At 43.3% G+C, this 27,628-nt stretch overlaps 1 protein-coding gene across 3 annotated transcripts; it reads left to right on the top strand.

Moving 5' to 3' along the window:
• Window positions 1-2,970: 2,970 nt before the first annotated feature.
• RBBP9 (RB binding protein 9, serine hydrolase) lies at window positions 2,971-27,628 on the top strand. Of its 3 annotated transcripts, none has more exons than XM_075862959.1 (5): window positions 2,971-3,049; window positions 17,094-17,136; window positions 20,956-21,061; window positions 25,935-26,020; window positions 27,204-27,628. In XM_075862959.1, exons 1-5 carry the CDS (start codon window positions 3,041-3,043, stop codon window positions 27,428-27,430), a joined length of 471 nt encoding a protein of 156 aa, XP_075719074.1. In that variant the 5' UTR covers window positions 2,971-3,040; the 3' UTR covers window positions 27,431-27,628. The 3 variants fall into 3 exon arrangements, with proteins under 3 accessions (XP_075719074.1, XP_075719072.1, XP_075719073.1); XM_075862957.1 differs by lacking the exon at window positions 2,971-3,049 and adding an exon at window positions 5,335-5,500; XM_075862958.1 differs by lacking the exon at window positions 2,971-3,049 and adding an exon at window positions 5,412-5,500 and having other exon boundaries at window positions 17,025-17,136.

Below are 27,628 nucleotides of genomic sequence, written 5' to 3'. Positions count from 1 at the left end.
GAGCTACAGCCAATTAGCGAGAGGATCCTCCCTACCAGCGAACGTACGTCATCAGCTTGGGTCGCACATGATTCCAATCTATGAAAGAACAGGCTTTGCCAGTTCTCTGACGTCATCTCGCTGGGGAGCGCTCCCTGGTTAGAGGCTATGCCTTCTAGTCAAATAGTTTGTTACTATGGAAATCTTCATATTTCCATTACCATGAGGGATCCGTCTGTTTTTATAATAAATCTTGTCTGGAACCATGTATATAGCACTTATTATATACAATAAAAAGTACACATATAAACTCTTCAAGGCATGTTCACATACTGTAGCTCCAATATGCTAATTGCTAAAATAACTGGTCCCTTATATAATGTTATTATAGAAATTGCTCCAATTAGGCAGTGATCAAAATCTGTGATGGTGCTCGGATAAATTCCTTGCTATATAGTGATACAGTGTTTTACCACAGTCTGTTACCGTAAACACATACACAGACATACTGCAAAAAATGGCGGCAATTCTGCAATTCCCCTGCCGTCAACTACGATTGCTTCCTCAGCTAGCAAGAGTCAAGTTTCACATAGGAACATTACATTATTATTTATCCTACAAAGTTGGAATTCTTGCAGTCAAAATCGTCGGCACGTGAAACAGCATGTACACATGCAAGTTATTGCGCCTCTATAGGTTAATATTAGCAGCGATAACGCGTAATATACTGAAACGCAAAGTACAATAATCGTGACATTTAAAAATGCACATGCCAATACATATTATGGACCCATAGACATTCCGTGTGCCACCTTAAGTAAGGCACCTTATTCTCCTTTTGTGTGGATGCACAGATTTTGTTTCAGAAATTTTATGCGACTGAAAATCATTTCCATTCGTCTGAATGGAACTTTCAGAAATCCATGCACCATTCTGCAAAAACATCTACATTTAGATGAATCGATCTGATTTACAGTCGCAGAAAATGTCTGCAACAAAATCTGCTGCGTGTGACTGCACCCTTAGAAGGCATGTGATTGAGCATGCCATTCATTTTTTGAGAAAAGACTTCTGTATGCAGGAGAAAGATGAGCGGTAGATGGCCGCCTAGGACGCCAGTGGGGAGGTGGGCACAATTTATGAATTTAAAAAAACCTGAAGGGTGGTGAGGGATGGATAATAAAAATGTGTATCAGTGTGTTTGGTGCAATTTCAAATTTTTTTTATTTTGCAAAAAAAGTACTCTAAAGTGTTTTTTTATTTTTTTCAGCCCCAGTAGTAGACTATGCACACCTTTCAAAATGTTTTTTTTTTTTATAAGTGTGATTGGTGCAATTTTTTAAGTACTTTTTACAAAAAATTATTTTTACTTTTTGAGATACAGCTGCTTTGTATCCTGTATACAGAGCAGCTGTATCGTGCACTGAGACCTGAATCCGTCTGGTCAGTGGGACTGACGGGTTCAGTGACAGCGGGAGCTGTTACCAGTCACATCTAAGTTCATAACTCAGATATGATCAATAACAGACCCACTGACCTGATGGTTTCAGGTCTCAGCGCACGATACATCTGCTCTGTATACAGGAGACAAAGAAGCTGTATCTCAAGAAGTAAACATAACTTTTAATAAAAAGTAATTAGAAAGTTGCACCAAACACATATTTATTAAAAAAAAAAAAAAAAAACATTTTCAAAGGTGTACATAGCCTTTAATTATTGTCCATCCAACAGCTATCATGCCGAGGATTGGAGGGGCGCTGTCTGAAAGTCCCTGGGCACCAAGACTGCTTGACTTTGCTTTTCCTTAGAAAATCAGAGGTACAGTATGAACCCATAGAATTCTACAGGCGCCATTTCATGAATCTGTGTCACATGGATCCAGGGTCGCCATCCGGAATATCTTGTCCCCATACAGCCAATAAGTCTGGCCCCCATCTGCCCTGGGGGAACAATGGAAAGTGGTGGGTGGGGGGTCAGAGGTGAGATGCTTTCTGGCAGGGGCTCTGTGGAGGAGCAGGGCAAGGACAGTAGGTGGGCAGGGGCTCTGCCAGGGGACAAGGGATAGACCACATGCCAGACCACTACATTTATTCTAACCCCAGACCCCTATGCAGTTATCATTACCAGGTATTTTCGTCTCTTCACTATTGGGGGACTCAAACTCATTATCGTGGAGAGCGTCAGAACCTTGTGGGCAGTGCCCCAGCGGCAGTTATTTTGGAGGAAGGAATGGGCCTTGCAATGTAATAGGGCCTGTTCCTTTTACTAAAAAAAATACGAGCCATGTTATAGTGGTTAGGTGGCGTGCCCCCTTTATTTTATATTTGTGTCCAGGCCCGACAGCAGTACTGGCCGTAATGCCCTGATGGCGACCCTGCACGGGTCCACCACATGGATCCATAATTCTGCAATGTGCATGAGCTCTAAAGCAGGGATCTACAGTAAAGCGATATATTTACAAAAAAGCACATCGAAATGTACGTTGCATGTATGTGGTGACTGCAGTGCCTTCCACCCCCTCCTTACTTCCGAGCCATTGTGCTGGAGTCCGTAAGGGTCCTATTAGACGGGCTTTCATGAATGATCGATGAGTGATGATTTAGCGAGTCGGTTACGTTCAAAAGGCGGTCTATTACATGTGACAATAATTGCTAAAAAATTTCTCTGTTAAGTCGTTACTGTGATCGTTGCTCATTCGCCCATAAGTCATCTCTGAACTGCGAACAACTGATTAGACAAGGGGATGTGACAGCGTCAAACGATAATCTTTCACCCAAGTAGATGATTTCCGATCCACATCAACCGTTGCACACTATTACACATGGCGATTACTTCTTACATTCAAACGATTATACATAAATTTGTGCGATAATCGCTCCGACAGATGTTTAGCAAGAAATGAATTTGCCAGTTTAGATTTTATTTTCATATTTTTAGGTGAACTTTCTTTGTGATGTCAGCTGAACCAAGGTCATTTAAATAGCAGTTGCCTGGGATCCAGCAGGCTTTCCTCTAACGTCTATGACAGGTTGTATTGTAGCACAACCTTCAACATTCTGAAATGAAAATAGTTGGTACAATTTAAAAACATACAGACATGTACTCTTTGGCAGATTTTTCACATGCCCCTTTTGAGTGTCCACATAAGGGTATGTTCACACGGCCAAATTTCAGACGTATACGAGGCGTATTATGCCTCGTTTTACGTCTGAAAATAGGGCTGCAATACGTCGGCAAACATCTGGCCATTCATTTGAATGGGTTTGCCGACGTACTGTGCAGACGACCTGTTATTTACGCGTCGTCGTTTGACAGCTGTCAAACGACGACTCGTAAAAATACAGCCTCGTCAAAAGAAGTGCAGGACACTTCTTTCAGACGTTTCAGGAGCTGTTTTCTCATAGACTCCAATGAAAACAGCTCCAAAAACGAGTTGGTAAAAAAATGAGTTGGTAAGGGTATGTTCACACGGCCAAATTTCAGACGTATACGAGGCGTATTATGCCTCGTTTTACGTCTGAAAATAGGGCTGCAATACGTCGGCAAACATCTGGCCATTCATTTGAATGGGTTTGCCGACGTACTGTGCAGACGACCTGTTATTTACGCGTCGTCGTTTGACAGCTGTCAAACGACGACTCGTAAAAATACAGCCTCGTCAAAAGAAGTGCAGGACACTTCTTTCAGACGTTTCAGGAGCTGTTTTCTCATAGACTCCAATGAAAACAGCTCCAAAAACGAGTTGGTAAAAAAATGAGTTGGTAAAAATGCGAGTTGGTAAAAAACATCTGAAAAGCAGGGTCTGTTTTCCCTTGAAAACAGCTCTGGATTTTCAGACGTTTTGGTTGACTACGTGTGAACATACCCTAAAAATGCGAGTTGGTAAAAAACATCTGAAAAGCAGGGTCTGTTTTCCCTTGAAAACAGCTCTGGATTTTCAGACGTTTTGGTTGACTACGTGTGAACATACCCTTAGGGTATGTTCACACGTAGTCAACCAAAACGTCTGAAAATCCAGAGCTGTTTTCAAGGGAAAACAGACCCTGCTTTTCAGACGTTTTTTACCAACTCGCATTTTTACCAACTCATTTTTTTACCAACTCGTTTTTGGAGCTGTTTTCATTGGAGTCTATGAGAAAACAGCTCCAAAAACGTCTGAAAGAAGTGTCCTGCACTTCTTTTGACGAGGCTGTATTTTTACGAGTCGTCGTTTGACAGCTGTCAAACGACGACGCGTAAATAACAGGTCGTCTGCACAGTACGTCGGCAAACCCATTCAACTGAATGGCCAGATGTTTGCCGACGTATTGCAGCCCTATTTTCAGACGTAAAACGAGGCATAATACGCCTCGTATACGTCTGAAATTTGGCCGTGTGAACATACCCTAAGGGTATGTTCACACGTAGTCAACCAAAACGTCTGAAAATCCAGAGCTGTTTTCAAGGGAAAACAGACCCTGCTTTTCAGACGTTTTTTACCAACTCGCATTTTTACCAACTCATTTTTTTACCAACTCGTTTTTGGAGCTGTTTTCATTGGAGTCTATGAGAAAACAGCTCCAAAAACGTCTGAAAGAAGTGTCCTGCACTTCTTTTGACGAGGCTGTATTTTTACGAGTCGTCGTTTGACAGCTGTCAAACGACGACGCGTAAATAACAGGTCGTCTGCACAGTACGTCGGCAAACCCATTCAAATGAATGGCCAGATGTTTGCCGACGTATTGTAGCCATATTTTCAGACGTAAAACGAGGCATAATACGCCTCGTATACGTCTGAAATTTGGCCGTGTGAACATACCCTAAGAGTGAACTCCACAGAACTCCCATAACAATGGCAGCAATAAATGGCAGCCAAAGTTCCCATAAGTTTCATCTACTGTCCCCACAAATGCTTGGATCTACAGGCGTAACGGTTGCAGACTTTCCGTGCGGAAACCTGCAACAAAAATCTGCAGTAGAGTACTGTACGACTAAATGACGTTTTTCAAACAAACGCCATTCTCGAACGGCAAAAAAAAAAATTGCCTATATGTGGTGTATTTGTGTGATGTATTTGTAAGGGTGAAATATGCATGTAACACAAGCAGATTTTGGCAGGAATTTGGCAGACATTTTCTGCCACATGTGAACTCGATGTTCAAAAGGTATACGTGGAATATCAGTTTTTGACGAAAAATAAAATCTTTATTATCTTTAACTTTTTTTCATAAGCTATCAAATATGAACTATGAAAAATACAGGTATTGTATTGTTAATTCGAAAGCATAATGTGCTTTAGTGCAAGTTTTTTGTTTTGTTTTTTTACACTACTTCTTCTTTGTGCTAAGAAACTACAATTCCCATGATGCAGCTCTCTCAAACGAAGTACTTCCTGCACATGAGGCTGTAATGTGCAGCAATGTCTGAAGACTCAGCTGCAGCAGTGGTTTCCCCTGTGAAAGCTGTTATAGTGCCCGGCAATGGGGGAGGGAATGTGGAGTCTTGTATCTGGTATGGTTGGACTAAAAAGAGACTTGACAAGGTGAGAAAAAATGCTAAGCATGTACTTATCATTGGCCTGCCAGCAGAAAGTACAATAGCATGTATATACGGGAGTCCACAAACATGCTGGCCTCCAATGAAACTTGCCCTGTTGTCTGTATAGAATAGGCTAAATAGATTGTGAGCCCCACCAGGGACACGGATGGAGTGATTGCAATTTGTGTACAGAGCCATGGAATATCCTGGAATAAGAGTGCGGAGAACAGAACAAGAGAAGGACTTTGGTATTCTGGTTACAAGTAAGATAAGCAGCAGTACTCAATGTCAAGCAGCAGCTGCAAAAGCAAATAGGATTTTAGGGTGTATAAAAAAAGAAAGCGCTAAAAGCCTATGATTCAAATGTAATATTACCCCTCTATAAATCCCTTGTAAGGCCACATTTAGAATATAGAATTCAGTTTTGGGCTCCACATCGTAAAAAGGATATAGGAGAACTGGAGAGGGTTCAAAAGCTGGCAACCAGATTATTAAATGGGATGGGAGGTCTCTTACAATCAAAGGCTAGAGAAATTAGACTTGTTCAGCTTGGAAAAAAGACGCTATAGAGGTTCTCTTACTAATGTGTGAAGTATATGTGTGGTCGATACAAAGAACTGGCACATGATTTGTTCTTTCCAAGGAATCTATAAAGGACCAGCGGACATTCATTGCATGTGGAAGAAAGACGTTTCAGATATCAATATGAGAAAGGGTTCTTTACAGTTAGAGTAGTCAAACTATGGAATGCCCTACCCCAAGAGGTAGTAATGGCAGCTACTATGTCAGCTTTTAAAAAAGGGCTAGATATTTATCTACTGACGAACGGCGTTGAGGTGTAGAACTAATCTAGCAATGAAAGACGTGTAATTTAGTGAGAAAGGTTGGACTTGATGGACTTTTGTCTTTTTTCAACCTATGTAATACCTATGTAACAGGTAACGAATGAAGAAAATAGTTGTCACCTGAAGTATATCGCTGATCCTTCCATTGCTGCAGGGTTAAAAGTTGCCCTGTGCAAATGATGACATCAAAGCAAGAATGTTTATGTATGCACCTAGGTACGAGTCAGCTCGTAGATATTTTTTTTATTTAGTGTATAGAGGATTAAGAATTCAAGGCTCACATACAGGTGTTTGTACATAAACTAACAAGAACTTTAGTCTGCATAAAAACTTTGTAAGGCTATGTTCACACGGGGTATTTTGCCGAGTTTTTTGACGCAGAAACCGCGTCGCAAAACTCGGCAAAAACGGCCCGAGAACGCCTCCCATTGATTTCAATGGGAGGCGTCGGCGTCTTTTTCCCGCGAGCAGTAAAACTGCCTCGCGGGAAAAAGAAGCGACATGCCCTATCTTCGGGCGCTTCCGCCTCTGACCTCCCATTGACTTCAATGGGAGGCAGAGAAAGTGTATTTCGCGCTGTTTTATGGCCGCGGGCGAAAAATGGCGCGAAAATCACCGCGAAAATCGGCGTGCAGGGAGAGGAAAATCTGCCTCAAAGTTCCAAACGGAATTTTGAGGCAGATATTCCTCCCCCAAAATACTCCGTGTGAACATAGCCTAATTCTTCACGTATCCTGTTCTTCTTTTTATTTACATAATGGTTTTTTTTAATGTTTAGATAGTAAGGTGTCATGCACTCAGCATAGAGTACGACAGTGCACAGAGGCTGTACGGGGTCCGTGTGCTACCGTAGAGGCTGCGACAAGTGATTCATGGACGAAGCTATTCTCCCCTAGAATCAGTGCTCCGAGGGGCGAAAAGCTCTGTACCTATCGCATTTAATGAAGCAGGCCTTCATTTTATTTCTTTTAGATTTGTATGGATGCAAATCGTGGCATACGTAGGTACATTAATGGCCCCATGCATTAGGTTTTATGCCCATTTGCATAAGGCCTTAGATAATTATAAAATCCTTATTACCATGGAGCAGTTCATTGCGTTAGCTCAGATTATCGTTACACTGTACTAAGATGTGAGGTCGCGTATTTGATACTGTAGTGCAGGTGAATTCATTTGTGGTTGAGATGCAACCGGCAGAAATTCAACTCTGCAAAAACAGTAAACTAAGGTATATGCAAAGCTGCTAAACCTTTTATGTAGATATAGACCGGAAGGCGTAATTTGCAGCCGTATACTATCCCCAATTACGGATAGTATAAAACACATTCTAACCTATGGACCAATGCACCCGACCGTGGTTTCCATGGTCCGTGTATTTCCCGGACCCCGTAACGTAAAAAAATAGGTGGTGTCATTATACTGTCCGCAATTGCGGTCCGGGCTCATTCAAATCTATTCACATTTTGTGTGTGCATGGTCCGTGATTGCACTCCGCGACCTGTCCGTTTCGTAATCACGGACCGTGCACACAGCTACGGCCATGTGCATGAGGCCTTACGTTTTAAAAGCATAATCGAATAAAATAAACAAATAGGCCTGGTGCCACACACATCCCCCCCCCCCCCCTTTTAAATACCGCATCATTAAAAATTTAATGAGCAAAACCAGAAAATAAACCATTTAATGCTGGGTATCTGCATATCAGCAGCCATTTTTCTTTCACTGGAAGTGGTGACGGGGCATCTGAATTTGTGCCATTCTACTCAATGTAAGCGGCAATGTCGGTACTCAACGGGAACATAGAGATGTAGTGATGTCAAAATACTCATTGTGGAATCTAAAAGAATCAATGGTTAACTCCATTTTGTATTACACACTTCTGATGTGGACTTTTGCATTTGCTCCTCGTTGAAGTCAACGAGGAAAAAAAGCTTCACGAAAACTGTCCGGTCTAAAGCGGGCCATAAAAGTAATTGACTAAATTCATAAAATTCGTGTTGACTCTCGTATAACCATTGGGGGAAAAAGGGCAGCAAGAAATGCCAGAAAATTGCTACCAATTCTCTTAACAGCTGAGTTATAATTGTATGGCCCAAAAATACACACTTTTCAAGTATCTATTATTTTATACATTCTTAATACAATCTATTCATATTTTTATCGTAGGTGCAATAGAATTACTTTAAATGGATAAAATATATTTCAATGAAGAGAGACTAGTTGGGTTTTATTGAGCTCTGATTTTAGTCATCGCATATGTAGCACTAGCGGGATCTTCTGTAGCTATTATTCTATAGTGGCCATACAGTTGTAAGTGAACCCTTTGGGATTAAAGGACATAAACACCCCGAAATATGAGTGAAAAACGGTAGCTGAGCAAACTTCTGCCCATCGAATTCTATCTGAAAATGATGTTTAGTTCAGACAGGGCGTTTTTTTTGATGTCGCAGTTTTAAAAAACGTTTCGTAAAAAAAAATCACCCCGTTAAAAAGGAGCATGTCACTTGGTCCGTTTTAGGAGGTGTTTTTCATTGTTAATAGAAGAACGGCTCCAAAAACTCCTCAAAAAACGTTTTCAGCTTCAAAATCGGCTGCAAATCGAGGCTGTTTTCTCTGAAGACAGCTCTGTAATTTTCAGCCATTTTTACTTGTGCGTGTGAACATAGCCTTATAGACAGACACAATCAGTTGTACTGCTCATGTCTTTCATTGAGCACATTGAGTAAACCTCCACAGTGCAGGGAAAAAAGTAAAGGGGGTTTTACACTGGGCAATTATCGGGCAGAGAACCGTTCATAGAATGCTCGTTGCCGATAATTGCCCTGCGTAAACAGGGCAGGGTTCTTTCTCTTTCAGGATTGCCTATTGTGCTCTCGGAGCTATCTTATCAGGGTGTCCACTCCTAGGGAGAGTAGCAACAGTCCTCCTTCCAACAGTCCTCCTTCCAACAGTCCTCCTTCCAACAGTCCTCCTTCCAACAGTCCTCCTTCCTTTGTAGACAATTTGTCTAACCTCGAGTTGATGTCACCCAAGTCTTAGAGGCTCTGTCACCAGATTTTGCAGCCCCTATCTGCTATTGCAGCAGATCGGCGCTGCAATGTAGATTACAGTAACGTTTTTATTTTAAAAAAACGAGCATTTTTGGCCAAGTTATGACCATTTTCGTATTTATGCAAATGAGGCTTGCAAAAGTACAACTGGGCGTGTTGAAAAGTAAAAGTACAACTGGGCGTGTATTATGTGCGTACATCGGGGCGTGTTTACTACTATTACTAGCTGGGCGTTGTGTATAGAAGTGTCATCCATTTCTCTTCACAACGCCCAGCTTCTGGCAGTGCAGCACTGTGACGTCACTCACAGGTCCTGCATCGTGTCGGCACCAGAGGCTACAGATGATTCTGCAGCAGCATCGGCGTTTGCAGGTAAGTCGATGTAGCTACTTACCTGCAAATGCTGATGCTGCTGCAGAATCAAGTGTAGCCTCTGGTGCCGACACGATGCAGGACCTGTGAGTGACGTCAGTGCTGCACTGCCAGAAGCTGGGCGTTGTGAAGAGAAGTGGATGACACTTCTATACACAACGCCCAGCTAGTAATAGTAGTAAACACGCCCCGATGTACGCACATAATACACGCCCAGTTGTACTTTTACTTTTCAACACGCCCAGTTGTACTTTTGCAAGCCTCATTTGCATAAATACGAAAATGGTCATAACTTGGCCAAAAATGCTCGTTTTTAAAAAATAAAAACGTTACTGTAATCTACATTGCAGCGCCGATCTGCTGCAATAGCAGATAGGGGCTGCAAAATCTGGTGACAGAGCCTCTTTAAGCAATGCTTTTGTAGCCTATTCCAGCTGCATTCATCTCTATAACACTTCTTCTGAAAGTTGTTTGCCTGGAGGCATGGTTCACTCTAACCCAGGGGTCTCAAGCACGCGGCCCGCTGGCCGCATGCGGCCCCTGGGGCTGTCATCTGCGGCCCGCAGGACACAGAGCCACTAGTATCGGCTCTGCTCGGAGACTCTGGAATTCCCTGACATCGCTGTCCACATATGAACAGCGATGTCTGGGGCTTCCCCAGAGCCGGAGTCCCGAGCAGAGCGCTGGTGTCGGCTCTGCTCCGGGACTCTGTGGAATTCCCTGACATCGCTGTCCACATATGAACATCGATGTCTGGGGCTTCCCCAGAGCCGGAGTCCCGAGCAGAGCGCTGGTGTCGGCTCTGCTCCGTGACTCTGGAATTCCCTGACATCGCTGCCCATATATGCACAGTGTGTCAGTGTCTTGCCCAGAGCGGAGCAGAGCGCTGGTGTCGGCTCTGCTCCTGGACTCTGTGGAATTCCCTGACATCGCTGTCCACATATGAACAGCGATGTCTGGGGCTTCCCCAGAGCCGGAGTCCCGAGCAGAGCGCTGGTGTCGGCTCTGCTCCGGGACTCTGTGGAATTCCCTGACATCGCTGCCCATATATGGACAGTGTGTCAGGGTCTTCCCCAGAGCGGAGTCCCAGGCAGGGGGCTATTATCGGCTCTGCTCCGGGACTCTGGGGAAACATCTGACATCACTGTCCATACATTGACAATGATGTCAGGGGCTTCCCCAGAGCAGGACTCCCAGTGATGTCAGGAGCACAGCTGGAGTCCCAGGAAGAGCCTACTAGCGCTCTGCCTGGGACTCCAGCTCTGGGCAAGCCCCTGACATCACTGGGGCAGCCCCTACAGAGGGCACTGTGGCAGCCTCTACAGAGGGCACTGTGGCAGCCTCTACAGAGGGCACTGTGGCAGCCTCTACAGAGGGCACTGTGGCAGCCTCTACAGAGGGCACTGTGGCAGCCTCTACAGAGGGCACTGTGGCAGCCTCTACAGAGGGCACTGTGGCAGCCTCTACAGAGGGCACTGTGGCAGCCTCTACAGAGGGCACTGTGGCAGCCTCTACAGAGGGCACTGTGGCGTTATCTACAAGTGGGTGTGTGGCCTTATCTAGGGGTGTGTTGCATTATCCACAGAGGGCACTGCGGCAGCATCTACAGAGGGCACTGCGGCACTATCTAAAAAGGGGCTGCCCAATCTTGACATGTGTGCTAACTGAGCCGCCGGACTGCATTTAGCGACACTTAAACTGGAAAGCTGGATTGTTGAAATAAGCACGTGGAGAAATATCTCAAATTTTAAACCTAGCGCTATTATTATAGTAATGTAGTATTATTATTCTAGTAATATAGTGTTATAGTAGTTCAAATAACTAATTGATTAACAATAATTTTGTATTGTATCAAATTTGAAAGTAATGCGGCCCGTCAACTTCCCATTTTTTCTATATGCGGCCCGCTTACCCGGCCGAGTTTGAGACCCCTGCTCTAACCAATCTTTCTTGAGAAGAACATATTTGTCAATAACCAGGCTTTGTTTGCCTTTATTTAACCCCTTAAGGACGCAGCCTAGTTTTGGCCTTAAGGCTCAGAGCCCATTTTTCAAATCTGACATATTTCACTTTATGTGGTAATAACGTCGGAATGCTTAAACCTACCCAAGCGATTCTGAGATTGTTTTCTCTTGACACATTGGGCTTCATGTTCGTGGTAAAATTTGGTCGATTATATTCAGTGTTTATTGGTGAAAAATTGCAAAATTTAGAGAAAATTTTGAAAAAATTAAATTTTTCAGAATTTAAATGCATCTGCTTGTAAAACAGACGGTTATACCACCCACAATAGTCACTAGTTCACATTTCCCATATGTCTACTTTAGATTGGCATAGTTTTTTGAACATTCTTTTATTTTTCTTGGACGTTACAAGGCTTAGAACATAAACAGCAATTTCTCATATTTTTAAGAAAATGTCAAATGCCTTTTATTTAAGGTACCTTTTTAGTTCTGAAGTGGCTTTGAGGGGCCTATGTATTAGAAACCCTGATAAAACACCCCATTTTAAAAACTAGACCCCTCAAAGTATTCAAAACAGCATTTAGAAAGTTTTTTAACCCTTCAGGCATTTCACAGGAATTAAAGCAAAGTGGAGGTGAACTTTGCAAATTTCATTTTTCTTGCGGAATTTCAATTTTATTCATTTTTTTTTCTGTAACACAGAAGGTTTTACCAGAGAGACACTACTAAATATGTATTGTCCAGATTCTGCAGTTTTTAGAAATGTCCCACATGTGGCCCTACTGCGCTCGTGGACTAAAACACAAGCCCTAGAAGCAAAGAAGCACCTAGTGCATTTTGAGTCCTCTTTTTTATTAGAATATATTTTAGGCAGCATGCCAGGTTTGAAGAGGTGTTGAGGTGCCAAAACAGTAGGAATCCCCCAAAAGTGACCCCATTTCGGAAACTACACCCCTCAAGGAATTCATTTATGGTTGTTGTTACCATTTTGACCGCACAGTTTTTTCACAGCACGTATTTGAATTGGGATGTGAAATGAAAAAAATGTCATTTTTTTCCAATAAAATGTCATTTGTGATAAAAATTTCTTATTTTCACAGGGAACAAAATACCCCATTTGGTTGCCCAATTTGTCCTTAGTGTGGCAATACCCCATTTGTGGTGATAAACTGCCGTTTGGGCCCATGGGAGGGCTCAGAAGGAAAGGAGCGCTGTGTGTTCTTTGGAGTCCAGATTTTGCTGGATTGGTTTTCGGGTGCCATGTCGCATTTGCAGAGCCCCAGAGCTATCAAAGCAATAGAAACCAATCACAAATGACCCCATTTTGGAAAATACACCCCTCAAGGAATTCATTTATGGGTAATGTGACCATTTAGACCCCATAGTTTCTTCACAGAACTTATTTGAATTGGGCTGGGAATTAAATAAATATATATTTTTTCCAATATGATGTCATTTTAGCTCAAAAATTCTTATTTTCACAAGAAACAAAATACCCCATTCTGTTGCGCAATTTGTTCTGAGGGCCGCAACACCCCATTTGTTGTGATAAGCTGCCGTTTGGGCCCATGGGAGGGCTCAGAAGGAAAGGACCACCATTTGGCCTACTGGGGATTTTCTAGTGCGAAGTCATGTATGCAGAAGCACCTGAGGTACCAGTACAGTTGAAACCCGCAAAAAGTGACCCCGTTTTAAAAACTACACCCTTAAGGCATTCATCTAGAGGTGTAGTGAGCATTTTGACCGGAGACCTACACCCCATAAACTGTAAAGTGGGTTCTCCCGGGTATGGCAATACCCTACATGTGGCTGTTATCAGCTGCCTGGGCACACAGCAGGGCTCAGAGGGGAAAGACGAGGGGGGATAAGCTGTGCGGAGTGCATCAGGGTAAGTAAAATTGGGGTAAATTATAAACCAAGGGATGTATGATAAATTTTAAAACACTCTTTCATACAGAGCTCTGGTTATTCGGGACACGTGTCACATTGATATATTGTGTCATCCCTTATCGCCCTCTTATAGCAGACTTTGCACCTCTTTTGACTTTTTCCCTTGTTGCCAGTTTGGGGAACTTCCCCTGGAAAGTGTTGCCGCCCTGGTACGATGCGTGTGGCCCCGCTTCCAGAAGTACTGGGTGCCCCCCCTTCTTGGTCCCTAAAGATTAGGTTCTTGATAATCACCTCTTGAAATTCCAGGAAAGTTCCCCTCTGTCCTGCACATCGACGTAGCACGTACGCATTGTACAAAGCCATCTGTATGATGTGCCCGGCCAGCTTCTTATACCACACCGCATGGCGCTGTAGGGCTTCAGGATTTGATCTGACAAGTCCATCCCTCCCATGTACCTATTGTAGTCCAGGATGCAGTCTGGTTTGGGGGTGGCCTTTCCTTCATATATCCTAAACCTGTAGGTATACCCTGATGCACTCTCGCAGCTTATACATCTTCACGCCATACCTTGCCCTCTTACCCGGCAGGTACTCGCGGAATTGAACCCTCCCTTTAAAATGTACCAGGGACTCATCAATAGAAATACACTTCTCGGGGGTGTATGCTGGGGAAAACCGGGCACTGGAACGGTCTAATAGGGGTCTCCGTTTATACAAACGGTCAAAACTGGGGTCATCTCAGGGTGGGCACGGCTCATTATCAGTATAATGTAAGAAGTGAAGTATTGCCTCATTTATTTATTTTTTTAGGTTCCAGTTCAGTTCTGAAGTTGCTTTGAGGGGCCCATATATTAGAAACCCCTATCAAATACCCCATTTTAGAAACTAGACCCCTCAAAGTATTCACAACAGCATTTAGAAAGTTTATGAACCCTTTAGGTGTTTCACAAAAATTTAGAGCAAAGTAGAGGTGAAATTTACATTTATTTTTTTTGTCAGAAAATCCTCTTTATACCATTTTTTTTTTTAAACACAAGGATTTATCAGTGAAACGCAAATTAATACGTATTTTGAGGCCTCTTTTTTATTAGGCACCATGTCCGGTTTGAAGAGGTCTTGTGGTGCCAAAACATTGGGAACCCCCCAAAAGTGACCCCAATTTGGAAACTAGACCCCTTGAGGAATCCATTGTAGTTTTCTTGGGGTGCATGCGGCTTTTTGATCAGTTTTTATTCTATTTTTAGGTGGCGTGGTGACTAAAAAACAGCAATTCTACTATTGTTTTTTTATTCTTTTTTTTTTTTTTTTACAGCGTTCAGCGCTATAAATAAAATATTCACTTTATTCTGTGGGGCGATACGATTACGGCGATACCAGATGTTTATAGTTTGTTTTTTTTTATGTCTTATGGCGTTTGCACAATAAAATAAGTTTTGTAAACAATCATTCACTTTTTGTGTTATCTTATTCTAAGAGCCATAACGTTTTTATTTTTCAATCAATAAAGCCGTGCGAGGACTTATTTTTTGCGTAACGAACTGTAGTTTCGATCAGGACCATTTTTCGGTACATGCGACTTTTTGATCTCTTTTTATTCCATTTTTTTGGAGGTGAAGTGACCAAAGAATTGTGATTGTGGTACGGTTTATTATTTTATTTTACGGCGCTCATCGTGCGGGATAAATAATGAAATAATTTTGTAGTTCAGGCCGTTATGGACGCAGCGATACCAATTATGTATAGTTTATTTGTTTGTTTATATATTTTTATTAATAATAAAGGACTGATAAGGGAAAAGGGGGGATTTTTACTTTTAAATCTTTTATTTTCGTACTTTTACACCTTCTTTTTTTTACTTTTTTTTAACTTTATTACTTTGTCCCACTAGGGAACTTGAGGGCAGGAGGCCCTGATCGCTATTCTAATACACTGCACTACATGCGTAGTGCAGTGTATTAGAACTGTCAGCTACTCACTGACAGCAAGCATAGTGGGTCCTGACGTTGTCAGGACCCACTAGGCTTCCGTCTATGGCATAGCCGGATGCCATTGTTTGGTGTCCGGTTGCCATAGTCACCATCGCCGGCCGCTATCGCGTAGCAGGCCGGCGATGGCAGCTTAACCCCTAAAAAGCCGCAATCTCTATAGAACGCGGCTTTTAAGGGGTTAATCAGCGGGGACATAGCGATCGGTCCCCGCTGTAGGAGCTGTGACAGCTGCTGAACAAGACAGCAGCGTCACAGCTCCTGTATGTGTCGGGAGGACGGCCGAAACGGCCGTTACTCCCGTGACGTACTATTACGGCATGGAGCGCGAACGATACAGCTGCCATGACGTAATAGTACGTCAAGGAGCGGGAAGGGGTTAATGGGCAAATCACTTGTGAAAGCCACACTTCCAATCTCATCTCCTTAATTGAAACAGCTTTTGTCAACAAGCTCTTGGAGAAGATGTTCACTTATCTCCCTCTACTGTGGATGTTTACTCAATGTGCTCAATAAAAGACATGACCAGTACAACTGATTGTGTGTTAGTTTAGTTAGTGTTTGTCTATCGATGTGACTTTGATAACAATCAGACCATATTTTATTAGTAATCAATGTAATCCAGGTAATTTCAAAGGGTTCACTTGCTTTTTCTTGCAACTGTAGATCAATAATTTAGCCATAAAGTGACATTAATATACAGCAACATTTTCTGATGCCCCATAGGAGTGCCAACTGCAGATGCCTCATAAAAATACCATCCATAGTAATATTACCTTGAACTTTCTTCAGATTCCCGCAGCATTCTCCAGAGGCGCTTACAGTGAAATTGATAATAAAGGCAAAACATTAAATTTAGCTTTTGCCCAGTTTTGATGTCCTAACCACCCCTGAGGCTTCACTAAGCTGGTCCCACTGATGAAGAGATCCCGCCCTCCCCCCATCTTCCATATGGCCTCTACCAACATTCACTATGATTACCCGAGCTGTGAGTTTCAAGGACGATGTGCGAGTTATTTCCTTTAGGCCTCGTGCACACGACCGAGGGTATGTGCACGGTCCGTGATTACGGCACAGACAGCCCAAGGAGTGTCATCCGCAGGCCATCCGCAATCACGGACCGTTCACACCAAGATTCGCATTGACTTCAAGGAGCCGGGACCGCAATTGCGGTCCGTAAAATGACTCGTCCATTTTTTTGCGGTCCGGCCTCCGGGCACAGTACGGACCGTGGAAGCCACGGTCATGTGCATTGGCCCATAGGATATAATGTGCCCTATACTATCCGCAATTGCACATAGTATATGGACACAAATGCACAGTGGTGAACATGAGGCCTTACAAAATATTGAACAGCTCATGACCCGCTATATTAAAAAGTTCATATGATACTAATATGTAACTGTTTTTGTTTTACTCCAGGCATGTTTCTGAAACCAAATAGGAGGAAAAAGTGTAATGGTAACTTTATGTAATAATATTTCTCTGCAGATTCCAAATTTTAAGTGTGTGCTCCATAACATGCCTGACCCATGTAAGTATGTCTACAGTCTTTTATATGCTTGTTTTTGAATGCACCACTGCGATGCAGTCTTCCATAGAAACCGTTATTGGAACGTTTCATAGAACTGCTTGTTTCAAAATTTTACCCTATAAGCCCAGCAAATAAACCCCAAAAAATTGCTGCAGTCTTTTCTGTGGAGCTGGGCTCCATCAATGGCACCACTGCCACTATCCCTGTAAGGGTGTGTTCACACGCAGTAGCAAAATACGTCTGAAATTACGGAGCTGTTTTCACCTGAAAAATAGCTCCTGATTTTCAGACGTTTTTGTAACTACTCGCGTTTTTCGCGGCATATTTTACGGATGTCATTGGAGCGGTTTTTCAATGGAGTCAATGAAAAACTGCTCCAAAAACGTCACAAGAAGTGACATGCACTTCTTTGACGCGGGCGTCTTTTTACGCGCCGTCTTTTGACAGCGACACGTAAAATGACACCACGTGAGAACAGAACATCGTAAAATCCATTCAAAGCAATGGGCAGATGTTTGTAGGCGTAATGGAGCAGTTTTTTCAGGCGTAATTCGAGGCGTAAAACGCCCGAATTACTTCTGAAAACAGTGCGTGTGAACATATCCTAATTGTTTCCTCTGGTAGGCACAAGGTGTTTGTCACGTTATTTTGTCATTTACTGATTTTACTCAAATTAGCTGTGTTTTGCGCTTTTTAAAAAAAAAAAAAGGAATTTCTCAGCAGCTTTAATTCCTCAAAACCGCTGACAGCGCTATAGAGGACGGGGAGAGCAGCGTAACAATACCTGTGTTGTCTAGAAATCTACATTTCAATGTCCCCTGCGCTCCAATCGCAAGTGCTACGGAGGCGACAACTTCGTGTTCAGTGCTCCGGCCCCTACACTGAACGCTGCCAAACCCTCCCTTCTGAATGATGGCTCTAGCGTCCAACTAGGAGACCGCTAGGGCTGTCACTCTCAGAGCAGAGATTTTCGGTTTTGCAACTTGTGTGACCGACATCACAGGTTTCATTATGCTGCTCTCCCGATCCTTTTATATAGCGCTGTCAGCAGTTTTGAGGCCTCAGAACTGCTGACAGATTCTAAGTGACACAAGGGGAAGTGCTATCTACTACTTAGTGGATATATTTCATAAAGTTAATAACATTTTCTGTAATAGCCAGCGTTTAAAATGTTCCCTACAGACAAATATATTCTGTGTTTGTGTAGTTGCATATAGCTGCCAGCTTCCTGTTGGCACAACTCACTGTATCTTGTGGTGATATTATTCAACCTATGCAGGCCAGGTATGAAGCAGAGTCCACCTTTGGTGAATATAAACTGGTATATTAGGGAATTACATATAACGCAAATGCCTAATATTCTTCCATTATTGAAATTTCTCCAATCGGCTAAGGGTACTATCAGATTTTGGTGCGTTATTTCACAAATAAAAAAATAAAAAAACACCATTAAAAACGCTGAATAAAACTGTGCGTAAAGGAGTCCTTAAAACACGTGTGATAAAAACATAGTTACCATATTTATACAGCACCACAATTCTGCTGTGTTTTCGCAAGCGAACTTGACATGCTGCAGATTGAAAAACCGCACCGCAGGTCAATTTCTGCACGTGATTTCTGCAGTTTTTTTCCTGCAGCGTGTGGATGAGGTTTGTTCAAATCTCATCCAATTTGCTGCTTCTGTAATACGCTATGAAATTTCCGCAATGGAAAATCCAGACGGAAGACCCGCAGAGTTTGCTCTGTGGATGGACGAACCCTAAGGCCTTATTCATATGAGCGTATTTCACATCCGTGTTACGCGCGTTAAAACAACGGACGTCACACGGACCCATGCAATTCAATGTAGCCATTCAGACAGTGTGTTTCACGCAGCGTGTCCGCTGCGTGACACTCACTGCATGTCCTATACTTGTGCGTTTTTTACGCATCACGCACCCATTGAAGTCAATGGGTGCGTGAAAATCATGGACAGCACACGGACGCACATCCGTGTGCCATGTGTTTTTCACGCAATGGTTGCAAAGAAATGATGAGGAAAATCAAAACACCTCCTTCAGTTTATTTTGCGGACGTAAAAAACGCGTGACATACGTGCGTGAAAAACGCAGACGCACTGTACACAGATGTCACGCGGAACTGCAATGCAAGAAAAAAATGCTGCGTTTTTTACACACGCAAAACGGACACGCTCGTGTGAATTAGGCCTAAGGCAGCAACAGATTTTCTGCAACGGAATTCTATGCAGAAATTCCGCAGTATTTACAGTAGCAGCAAAGTGGAGGAGATTTAGAAAATCTCATGCCCACGCTGTGGAGAAAAAACGCAGCATAAACGTTAATAAATTGACCTGCAGTGCGGAATTTAATTCCGCAGCATGTCAATTTATTCTGCGTTTTTGTTTACTTTCTGTTGCGGGTTTCCCTCATTGAATTCAATGGAGATACAAAACCCGCAACAGAAAGCCAAGTGTTTTGCGGCGTAATCTCAGCGTTTTTTAAAAAAAACATACATACCCAGAACGCTCTCCTCCTTCTTCCTGCAGTCCAGCCTCCTGGGATGACATTTAATCCCATGTTACCGCTGCAGCGTCGCATGGCCTGCAACGTCATCCTGGGGGGCCGGACTACGCGGAGACAAGAGGTAATTGGAAGAAGTTGGTTTGTTTTTTTCCGGCAGCGCTGCATTCCGCAGTGGAAATTCTGTCCGAAAAACAGCACCAAATTTTTTCCCCCCAGAGGTACTGTGGGTTCCAGGTCGGATACGCTGAATGATTTTTACGCAGCTTATCCGACCTGTGGGAATCCGGCCTAATAGAGCAGCGAATGCTTAGAGAAATCAAAATTCCTGTGCAGAAGACGCACTATGATTGACGATAACCCGGCTTCTGCTGCACTATATACAGGCTGCTGTAAAAGGCAACAGCAGCAGCAGAATTTGATTCCTGAGCTTCTGTCTTGCACTATATGGCCGAGTTCACACGTAGAGGAAATAGTGCGGATTTTCCGCAATGGAATTCATTGTGGGAAATCTGCGACAGAGTGGATGAGATAAAACAAATCTCATCAATATGCTGCGTAAATGCTAAGCGGAAAAAATCTCTCAAATTTACCTGCGGTGCAGAGTTTTATTCCGCAACATGTCAATTGTATTTACGTAAACGCTGCTTATTTGTTGCGGGTTTTCCCCATTGAATTCAATGGGGAGCTAAATTTCGCAACAAATAGCAGATGTTGCGTTTTTTTGCGGCGGGTTCGCAGCGGTCCCGCCGCAAAAAGCGCAACTATGCAAAAGAAAAAAGCCAAAAAGTCTGATACTTACCCAGGAGTGTGTTCCTCCCTCCAGCGTGGCCTCCTGGGATGACTTTTCATCCCATGTGACCACTGCAGCCAATCACAGGCTGTACCATCGGTCACATGGGATAAAACGTCATCCCAGGAGGCCGGCCTGGGTGACATCAGAAGGCTGGCCTCCTGGGATGACTCTTTATCTCATGTGACCGATGGTACAGCCTGTGATTGGCTAGCAGGCTGGCTAAGTACTGCGGTTTTCTGCAGCGGACATTCCGGGCGAAAAACTGCAGTGCAGGTGCGTTTTTTCGCCCAGAATTCCCTGCGGAGCACAGGACAGATACGTTGCTCGCTTTTACTATCTATTGAATTACACCTTTTTATGAAGGAAGTAATTGAGATAATATAAGCTCTACATTGTATTCTTTTTGTTGCCTTAAAACTTAAACCCTTCAATGAATGGCCATGGAATTTAGTCCAAGCCTCATAAATATTAAAAATGTATATCATGGTCACTTTTGAAATGTAGTTATAGCCAGAGAGTCCATATGGCTGCCATTCATGGAATCAGAACTGCAGTGTGACAGCAAGACTATAATCATCGGGCACAGTTCTGGAGCAGCTGCGGCCATGAGGTATGGATATTTTTTGCCATAACTGGCAGGTTATTATCTTAACTCTTTACTTTTTTTATTTTTCTGTCAACATAGTCTAATGCGGGCTTGTTTATCGTGGAACGAGTTGTATTATTTAATGGCTTAATTGTGTGGTACATACAGGTAGCGTTAACACCGATTTAAAAAAACCAGCAATTCCGCAATTGTTCTTTGGCTTTTGTTTTTACGGTGTTCACCGTGCGGTATAAATAGCATTTTAACTTTATGGGTTCATATGATTTTGGCAATACCAAATGTATGTTTTTTTGTTTTGTTTTTTTAAGTTTTACTACTACGTTTTGTTTGCTACATTCCAAGAACCATACGTTTTTTTTCTCGTCAACATAGCTGTGTGAGAGCTTGTTTTTTGCGGGACGAGTTGAACGTTTTATTGGTACAATTTTAGCATACTTGCAACTTTCTGATTGCTTTTTTTTAAATTATATTTCGTTCCTTTTTATGGGAGACGGCATGTACAAAAAACCCACAATTCTGGCATTATTTTCTTTTGTCTTTTTGTTTACCATGCGGGATAAATAACGTAATCATTTTACAGTTCGGATCATTCAGACGATGTAATACGAATTTACGTTTTGTATTTAAATATCTTTGTAAGGAAAAAAGCATTTTATTTTTTTTTTTGAATCTTGCAAAAAAGTACACTAAAGCTTCTTTTTTATTGATTTTTTTTAGTCTGAGTAGCAGACTTAAAGGCTATATACACCTTTGTAAATGTGTTGGTTTTTTTTGTAATTAAAAATAATTTTTACTTTTTTGTATCCTCTATACAGAGCAGCTGTATCTAGCGCGGAGACCTGAATCCAGTGGCGTAGCTATAGGGGTCGCAGTTGCGACCGGGCCCCTAAGCCTGGGGGGCCCACGGGCCCCCGTTGCCATACAGCATGCTTCTTAAATAAATCTTCTGGGCCGTGAAGCCAGCACTTCCTGGTTACGGTCACATGGTACACTTAGTGTACCATGTGGTCACGTGACACGTCTTCCAGACAGTGCAGTGGAAGAGCCGGTGCGGAGGACTCCAGGTGAGTTGCAGAGTCTGTAATGTGTTGTGATGCCTTGTAATGTATTGTTGTATTGTGCTGTTTGCGGTGGAGAGGGGGGGGGGCCAGGTAAATTACAGCCCCCCCCCTCCTCTCTCCACCGCAAACTGCACAAAACAATACAACACAATACATTACACTGTGGGCCGCGTCCCCCTGGGGGTTCGTGTGAAGACCTCCGGGGGGTCGCGAGTTACTCACCGAGGTCCCGGTTCCATTCAATGCTGGAGCAAGGAGCTGACATCTCCTTGATCCAGCATTCACTGTGCCCTGAGCGGCTCGACGCAGGCAGGCGGGATGTAGCGACATCATCGCGCCTGCCTGCGCTGAGTCACTCATAGCACACAGCGGAGGAGGCGAAGGATCCGCCACCCGACGTGGGAACGGGTATAGGTAAGTAATTATGCTATTTTTCTATTCTGCACATATGGGGGCATTATACTGTATGGGGGGCTGATATAGGATGGGGGGCATTATACTGCATAGGGGCTGATATGGGGGAATTATACGGTATGGGGCTGTTATGGGGGGGCATTATACTGTGTGGGGGCAGCTATGGAAGCATTATACTATGGGGGCTGTTGGGCAAGGCGTCTGGGCATAGGCGCGTGCAGGGGGTCTGATGATGAAGGTGGTGTTGGGGAGTGGTAGGGGGGCCCAAGCTGAATTCTTGCACCCGGGCCCATGAGCCTTTAGCTATGCCCCTGCCTGAATCCATCAGGTCAGCGGGTACTGACGAGTACAGTGACAGAGGATCACGCAGGATCGAGCTGTTATCGAACACATCTAAGTTAATAACTTAGATGTGATCGATTACAGGTGAATCCTGCGTATCATAGAGACACGCTGGACCCGCTTTCACTGAACCCGTCAGTCCCACGGACAGAATATAAAGTAGCTGTATCTCAAAGCAAAAATATTTTTCAATAAAAAGTATTTTGAAAGTTGCACCAATCACACAGACATCTATTAAAATAAACAAAAACACTATTTCAAAGGTGTACATAGCCTTTTAATCGTCTGATTTTGCTTCTATAATGCATTGCAATGCTTATGTATTGCAATGTATTATTCCTTTCAGTTTTACACTGGCAGGGCCTAATAGGCTTCTGTACGTGGCAGACCTAGGGGCCATTGTTAGGCCTCCAGTTGCGATGGCAACTGACTGACCACAGGGGTTTTCTGTGACGCGATCAAGGCCCATATCTTGTATGGCCAGACAGCCTAGTGTCCATCTGACCATATTTCCTGTTAGGGCATACTGAGTTATGCCCTAACAACTGCCTGTGTACAATCGGAACACAGGCTAATGTACTGGCATATATCTATATGCCAGTAGATTACAGTTAAAAAATCAAAATGAAAAATCCCTCTATGGGATTAAAAAATAAAGTTACATTAATTAAAAAATAAAATAATGTTAAATAAAATAAATAGCAAAAAAATACAAATTTTTTACAATAAACTTTTTAAAATATAAGCCCCAAAACATGAAATAATATAGACCTATTTGGTATCGCCATGACTGTAACAACCTGTACAACAAATGTATAAAATTATTTATGATCAGTGTATGGTGTAAAAAAATTAAAACTGCAGCGGAACTGCTTTTTTTTTCTTCTGCATGTTCGTCAAAATAAAAATGTATATAAATTGAACGATAATGTATGTGTACCAAAAAATGGTACCTACCAGAGGCTTGCTAAAGGACCATGGGCCCTGGTGCAAGAATTCAGCTTGGGCCCCCTACCCCTCCCCAAAACCACAAGACCCCTGCCCGTGCCTATGCCCAGCCGCCATGCCCCGTAGCTGCCCCATACAGTATAATGCTCCCCGTAGCTGCCCCATACAGTATAATGCTCCCCGTAGCTGCCCCATACAGTATAATGCTCCCTATAGCTGCCCCATACAGTATAATGCCCGCATAGCAGACCTCCTACAGTAAAATGCCCACTAGCTGCCCAACACACTAATGCCCCCTAAATGCCCCATACAGTATAATGCCCCAATAGCAGCCACCATATCAGTATAATGCCCCCTTAGCTGACCCCACAGTTTAATGCCTCCATAGCAGACCCCATACAGTATAATGTTCCTCATAGCTGCCCAACACCGTATAATGTCCCCCATAGCAGCCCCATACAGTATAATGCCCCCATATGTGCATAATATAAAAATTATAAAATTACTTGCCTATCCCCGTTCCCACGACGGGTGGACGAGGAGAGCCTTCTCCTTTGCCATGAGTTATAAGTGACCCGGCGCAGACAGGTGCAATGACGTCACTAAATCGCGCCTGTCTGCGCCGAGCTGCTCATGCCTCACGGCACAGTGAATGCTGGAGGAAGGATCCTTTAGCTCCTTGCTCCAGCATTAAATTCAACTGTAGCTGCGTCCTGAGGACGCAAATACAGTTGGAACTGGGACCTCGGTGAGTGGTTCGTGCCCCCCCCCCCCCGATGTCTTCACACGACTCCCCAGGGGGTCGCGACCCACAATTTGTAATGTATTGTATCTTGCAGTTTGTGTTTGCGGTAGAGAGAGGAGAGGAGGTACACTGTAATTTAAAACCCCCCTCCTCTCTCCACCGCAAACTCACAGTACAATACAACACACATACATTACGGGCCCCATCTGCAGCTCACCTGGAGTCCTCCATGCTCTTCCGCACTGGCTCTTAAACAGTGGCTGGAATGCCCCTCACGTGACGTAACGGTCACATGGTATGCTGAGTGTACCATGTGTCCGTGATGTCCAAAGGAGCCCTGCCTGTAACCAGGAAGCGCCGGTGTCATGGCACTTAAAGAATTCGCCTCAATGCCCTGTGTGGCAACGGGGGCCCTGCGGGCCCCCAGGCTTAGCGGCCCGGTCGCAAGTGCGACCCCCTAAAGCTATGCCACTGGTACCCACATAAAATACAACTCGTCCCGCAAAAAAACACTCGTACAACTACGTCGTACAAAAAATAAAAAAGTTATGAGCGTTGGGATGCAAAGAGGGAAATATAAAAAAATTGTTCTGTCCTCAAGGCCGAAATTGGCCGTGTCCTTAAAGGGGTTGTCCACTTGCTGAAAACTGATGACCTATCCACCGAATCAGTATATGATCGGTGCATGTCCGAAATCCGGACCTCCGCAACTCCGGCTGCCTCCGTGCACCGGATGTTTGGAACGGGATGCTGTAGTTGGAGCCGGAAGCAGATGGCTCCGACCACTGCATAGCAGCCATTCGGTGGAGAACTGCAGCTCTGCTCCTATTCACTTGAATAGGAGCAGAGTAGCAATACTGCAGCTCGGCTGCTATTCTTTGACCGGAGCCATCTGCTTCCGGCAACTGGAGTGCCGGATCGTTGCGGGGTCCAGGTGTCAGACACGCACCGATCATATAATGATGGCCTATCCACCAGATAGGTACTCAGTTATCAGAAAGTGGAAAACCCCTTTAAGGGGTTAAACTACCAGAATCCAAGGTTTCTCCTATTCTGTCCGTTAGAACAGGAGCCGAGCACCCGCTTAGACTAAACCGTTGCATAAAAGTAAAATTCGCTCTCACTAAGGGGTTAAATATTTGTGTATATAAATCATTCAGGCATAGGAATCATTCATATTTCCTCAGGGAATGCTTCCCCTCTCCCTTGTACCACACTCCAGTCTTTTTTATTTTATCTAAAAAGACATACAGCAGAACTGATCTCGCGAACATTATGTGCAAATCGTAAGATAAGTAACATTGTGGCCAAAAATCTTCCGGATTCTCTAAAAGACTTTTTGTATGTTTATCTCTATATATTGTAGGTTTGCTGAAACGCATGAAGTGTTTGCAATAATTCTAGTGGCAGCATACACCTCTGACCTGGGAGATGAAAATGAGAGAGAGAGCGGTATGTTATAACAGTCAGTGGCCAAACAATCTAAATACCTAACATTCGTACCTGTCATATAGCAACGTCAAAATACACTGGAAATTCGGTGGTGGTTGGAATTTAGAACAAAGTACCTGATAGGGCATCATATCACAAGCATTGATTCAGGGATTTTAAATGATGAAATGCAGCTCCATGTCTTGAGAGAGGTTTTTAGCCTGGCTGGGGATTCCAATTCTGGCGTCACTGTCCATATATGGACGGTGACATCATGGGCACCTTCAGTCGCTGCCCAGAGCACTTCTGATTCTCTGGCTGGGGACTCCATAGTTAAATGCCCTTGAGATCACTGTACATTTAAGGACCATGAAGTCAGGTGCTTCTCCAGGGCCAGAACCCCGGGCCAAGTGCTACCTGATGCTCTGTATACGTTTAACATATAGCTTTGATGGATGCCATACAGTGGCATCCGTCACACATAGGCTCCTAAGATTTATATACTGCTTGGTATGTTTTTTTTGTAGGAACCCTCAGTATTGAATAGCGTAGCCAACTACATTATTTCATCCTCCATAAAAAAAATAAAAAAAAAGGTATACTGACGTATACAAGCCTGACGGAGGCCAAAAGAATACTCTTTTGGCCTCCATCATGCTAATGGAGCCCTATGGACACATTTAGCCTGTAAGTCGGAAGTTTTCCCTATGTACACGCTAAATGAAGGGCTAAAACGCAATGCAAATCAGTCCTAAAGCCTCATGAACCTGATCCCATTAATATAATGGTAAGGTTATCCTCGGGAGTATTCCTTAGTCATGTGATTATACGATCAGTTTTGAAGCAGAACACCATGAGTTAGGAACTCATACAGAACACCATGTGGAAAATACAAAACTACAAGCAGTGCAGATTTATACACCCTCTAGAAGTAAACAAAGAATGGTCCCATTCAGTGGGAAGTGGAGATGTAAAAAAAAGGTGAAGAATCAACACACAAAATATTAGAAAATGTAATAACTTTTCATTATAGAAAGATGAAACCCCTTAGGGAACCTAACAATAGGATTTTCAGATGCCCAAAGGCCACGTTCAAACCACCATAATACAGCCACGTTTTAGCATCTGTATTATGTTTACAGGAACAGAATCTAAATTCTAGGTAAAATAAACTAATAGTGGACAATTTATTATTTCCTCTTAGGTTATTTCAGTCGCCCCTGGCAATGGGAAAAGATCAAATCAAACTGTCGTCACATTATTCAGTTTGGCTCCACAGATGATCCATTCCTGCCTTGGAACGAGCAGCAGGACGTTGCTCATCATTTGAGCGTCAAGTTGCATAAGTACACGGACCGCGGACACTTCCAGAATACAGAATTTACTGACCTACTGAATGCAGTGAAGAAACTCCTTCCCACTCCTGTATAAACACTTCGGTATTATGCATTGATTTTGCCGACTGTATTAACGTGTAATTTTATAATGTCACCTGAACATTACATCTGGATTTTATGTAAAAATAGTCCACTTTTTTTTTAATGATTATTGCTACGTAGCCTGTTAAATGTAATAAGTGTCAGCAATCCATAAATGCTTAACTCGTAACCGTAAGGTCACATCCTTAAA

This window comes from Rhinoderma darwinii, chromosome 4 (genome assembly GCF_050947455.1).
Source record: "Rhinoderma darwinii isolate aRhiDar2 chromosome 4, aRhiDar2.hap1, whole genome shotgun sequence".
Taxonomy (NCBI): domain Eukaryota; kingdom Metazoa; phylum Chordata; class Amphibia; order Anura; family Rhinodermatidae; genus Rhinoderma; species Rhinoderma darwinii.
The sequence above is the reverse complement of the archived record's forward strand: the minus strand, read 5'-3'. Positions and strand labels throughout refer to the sequence as shown.

What these genes read in the sequence shown, in the direction of transcription:
- RBBP9 (XM_075862957.1), top strand. Translation starts at nt 5,378, where the DNA reads ATGTCTGAAGACTCAGCTGCAGCAGTGGTTTCCCCTGTGAAAGCTGTT. An exon ending in CCATAACATGCCTGACCCAT is followed by an intron (nt 17,137 to 20,955) that starts GTAAGTATGTCT and finishes TTTGAAATGTAG; the next exon opens with TTATAGCCAGAGAGTCCATA. An exon ending in TGAAAATGAGAGAGAGAGCG is followed by an intron (nt 26,021 to 27,203) that starts GTATGTTATAAC and finishes ATTTCCTCTTAG; the next exon opens with GTTATTTCAGTCGCCCCTGG.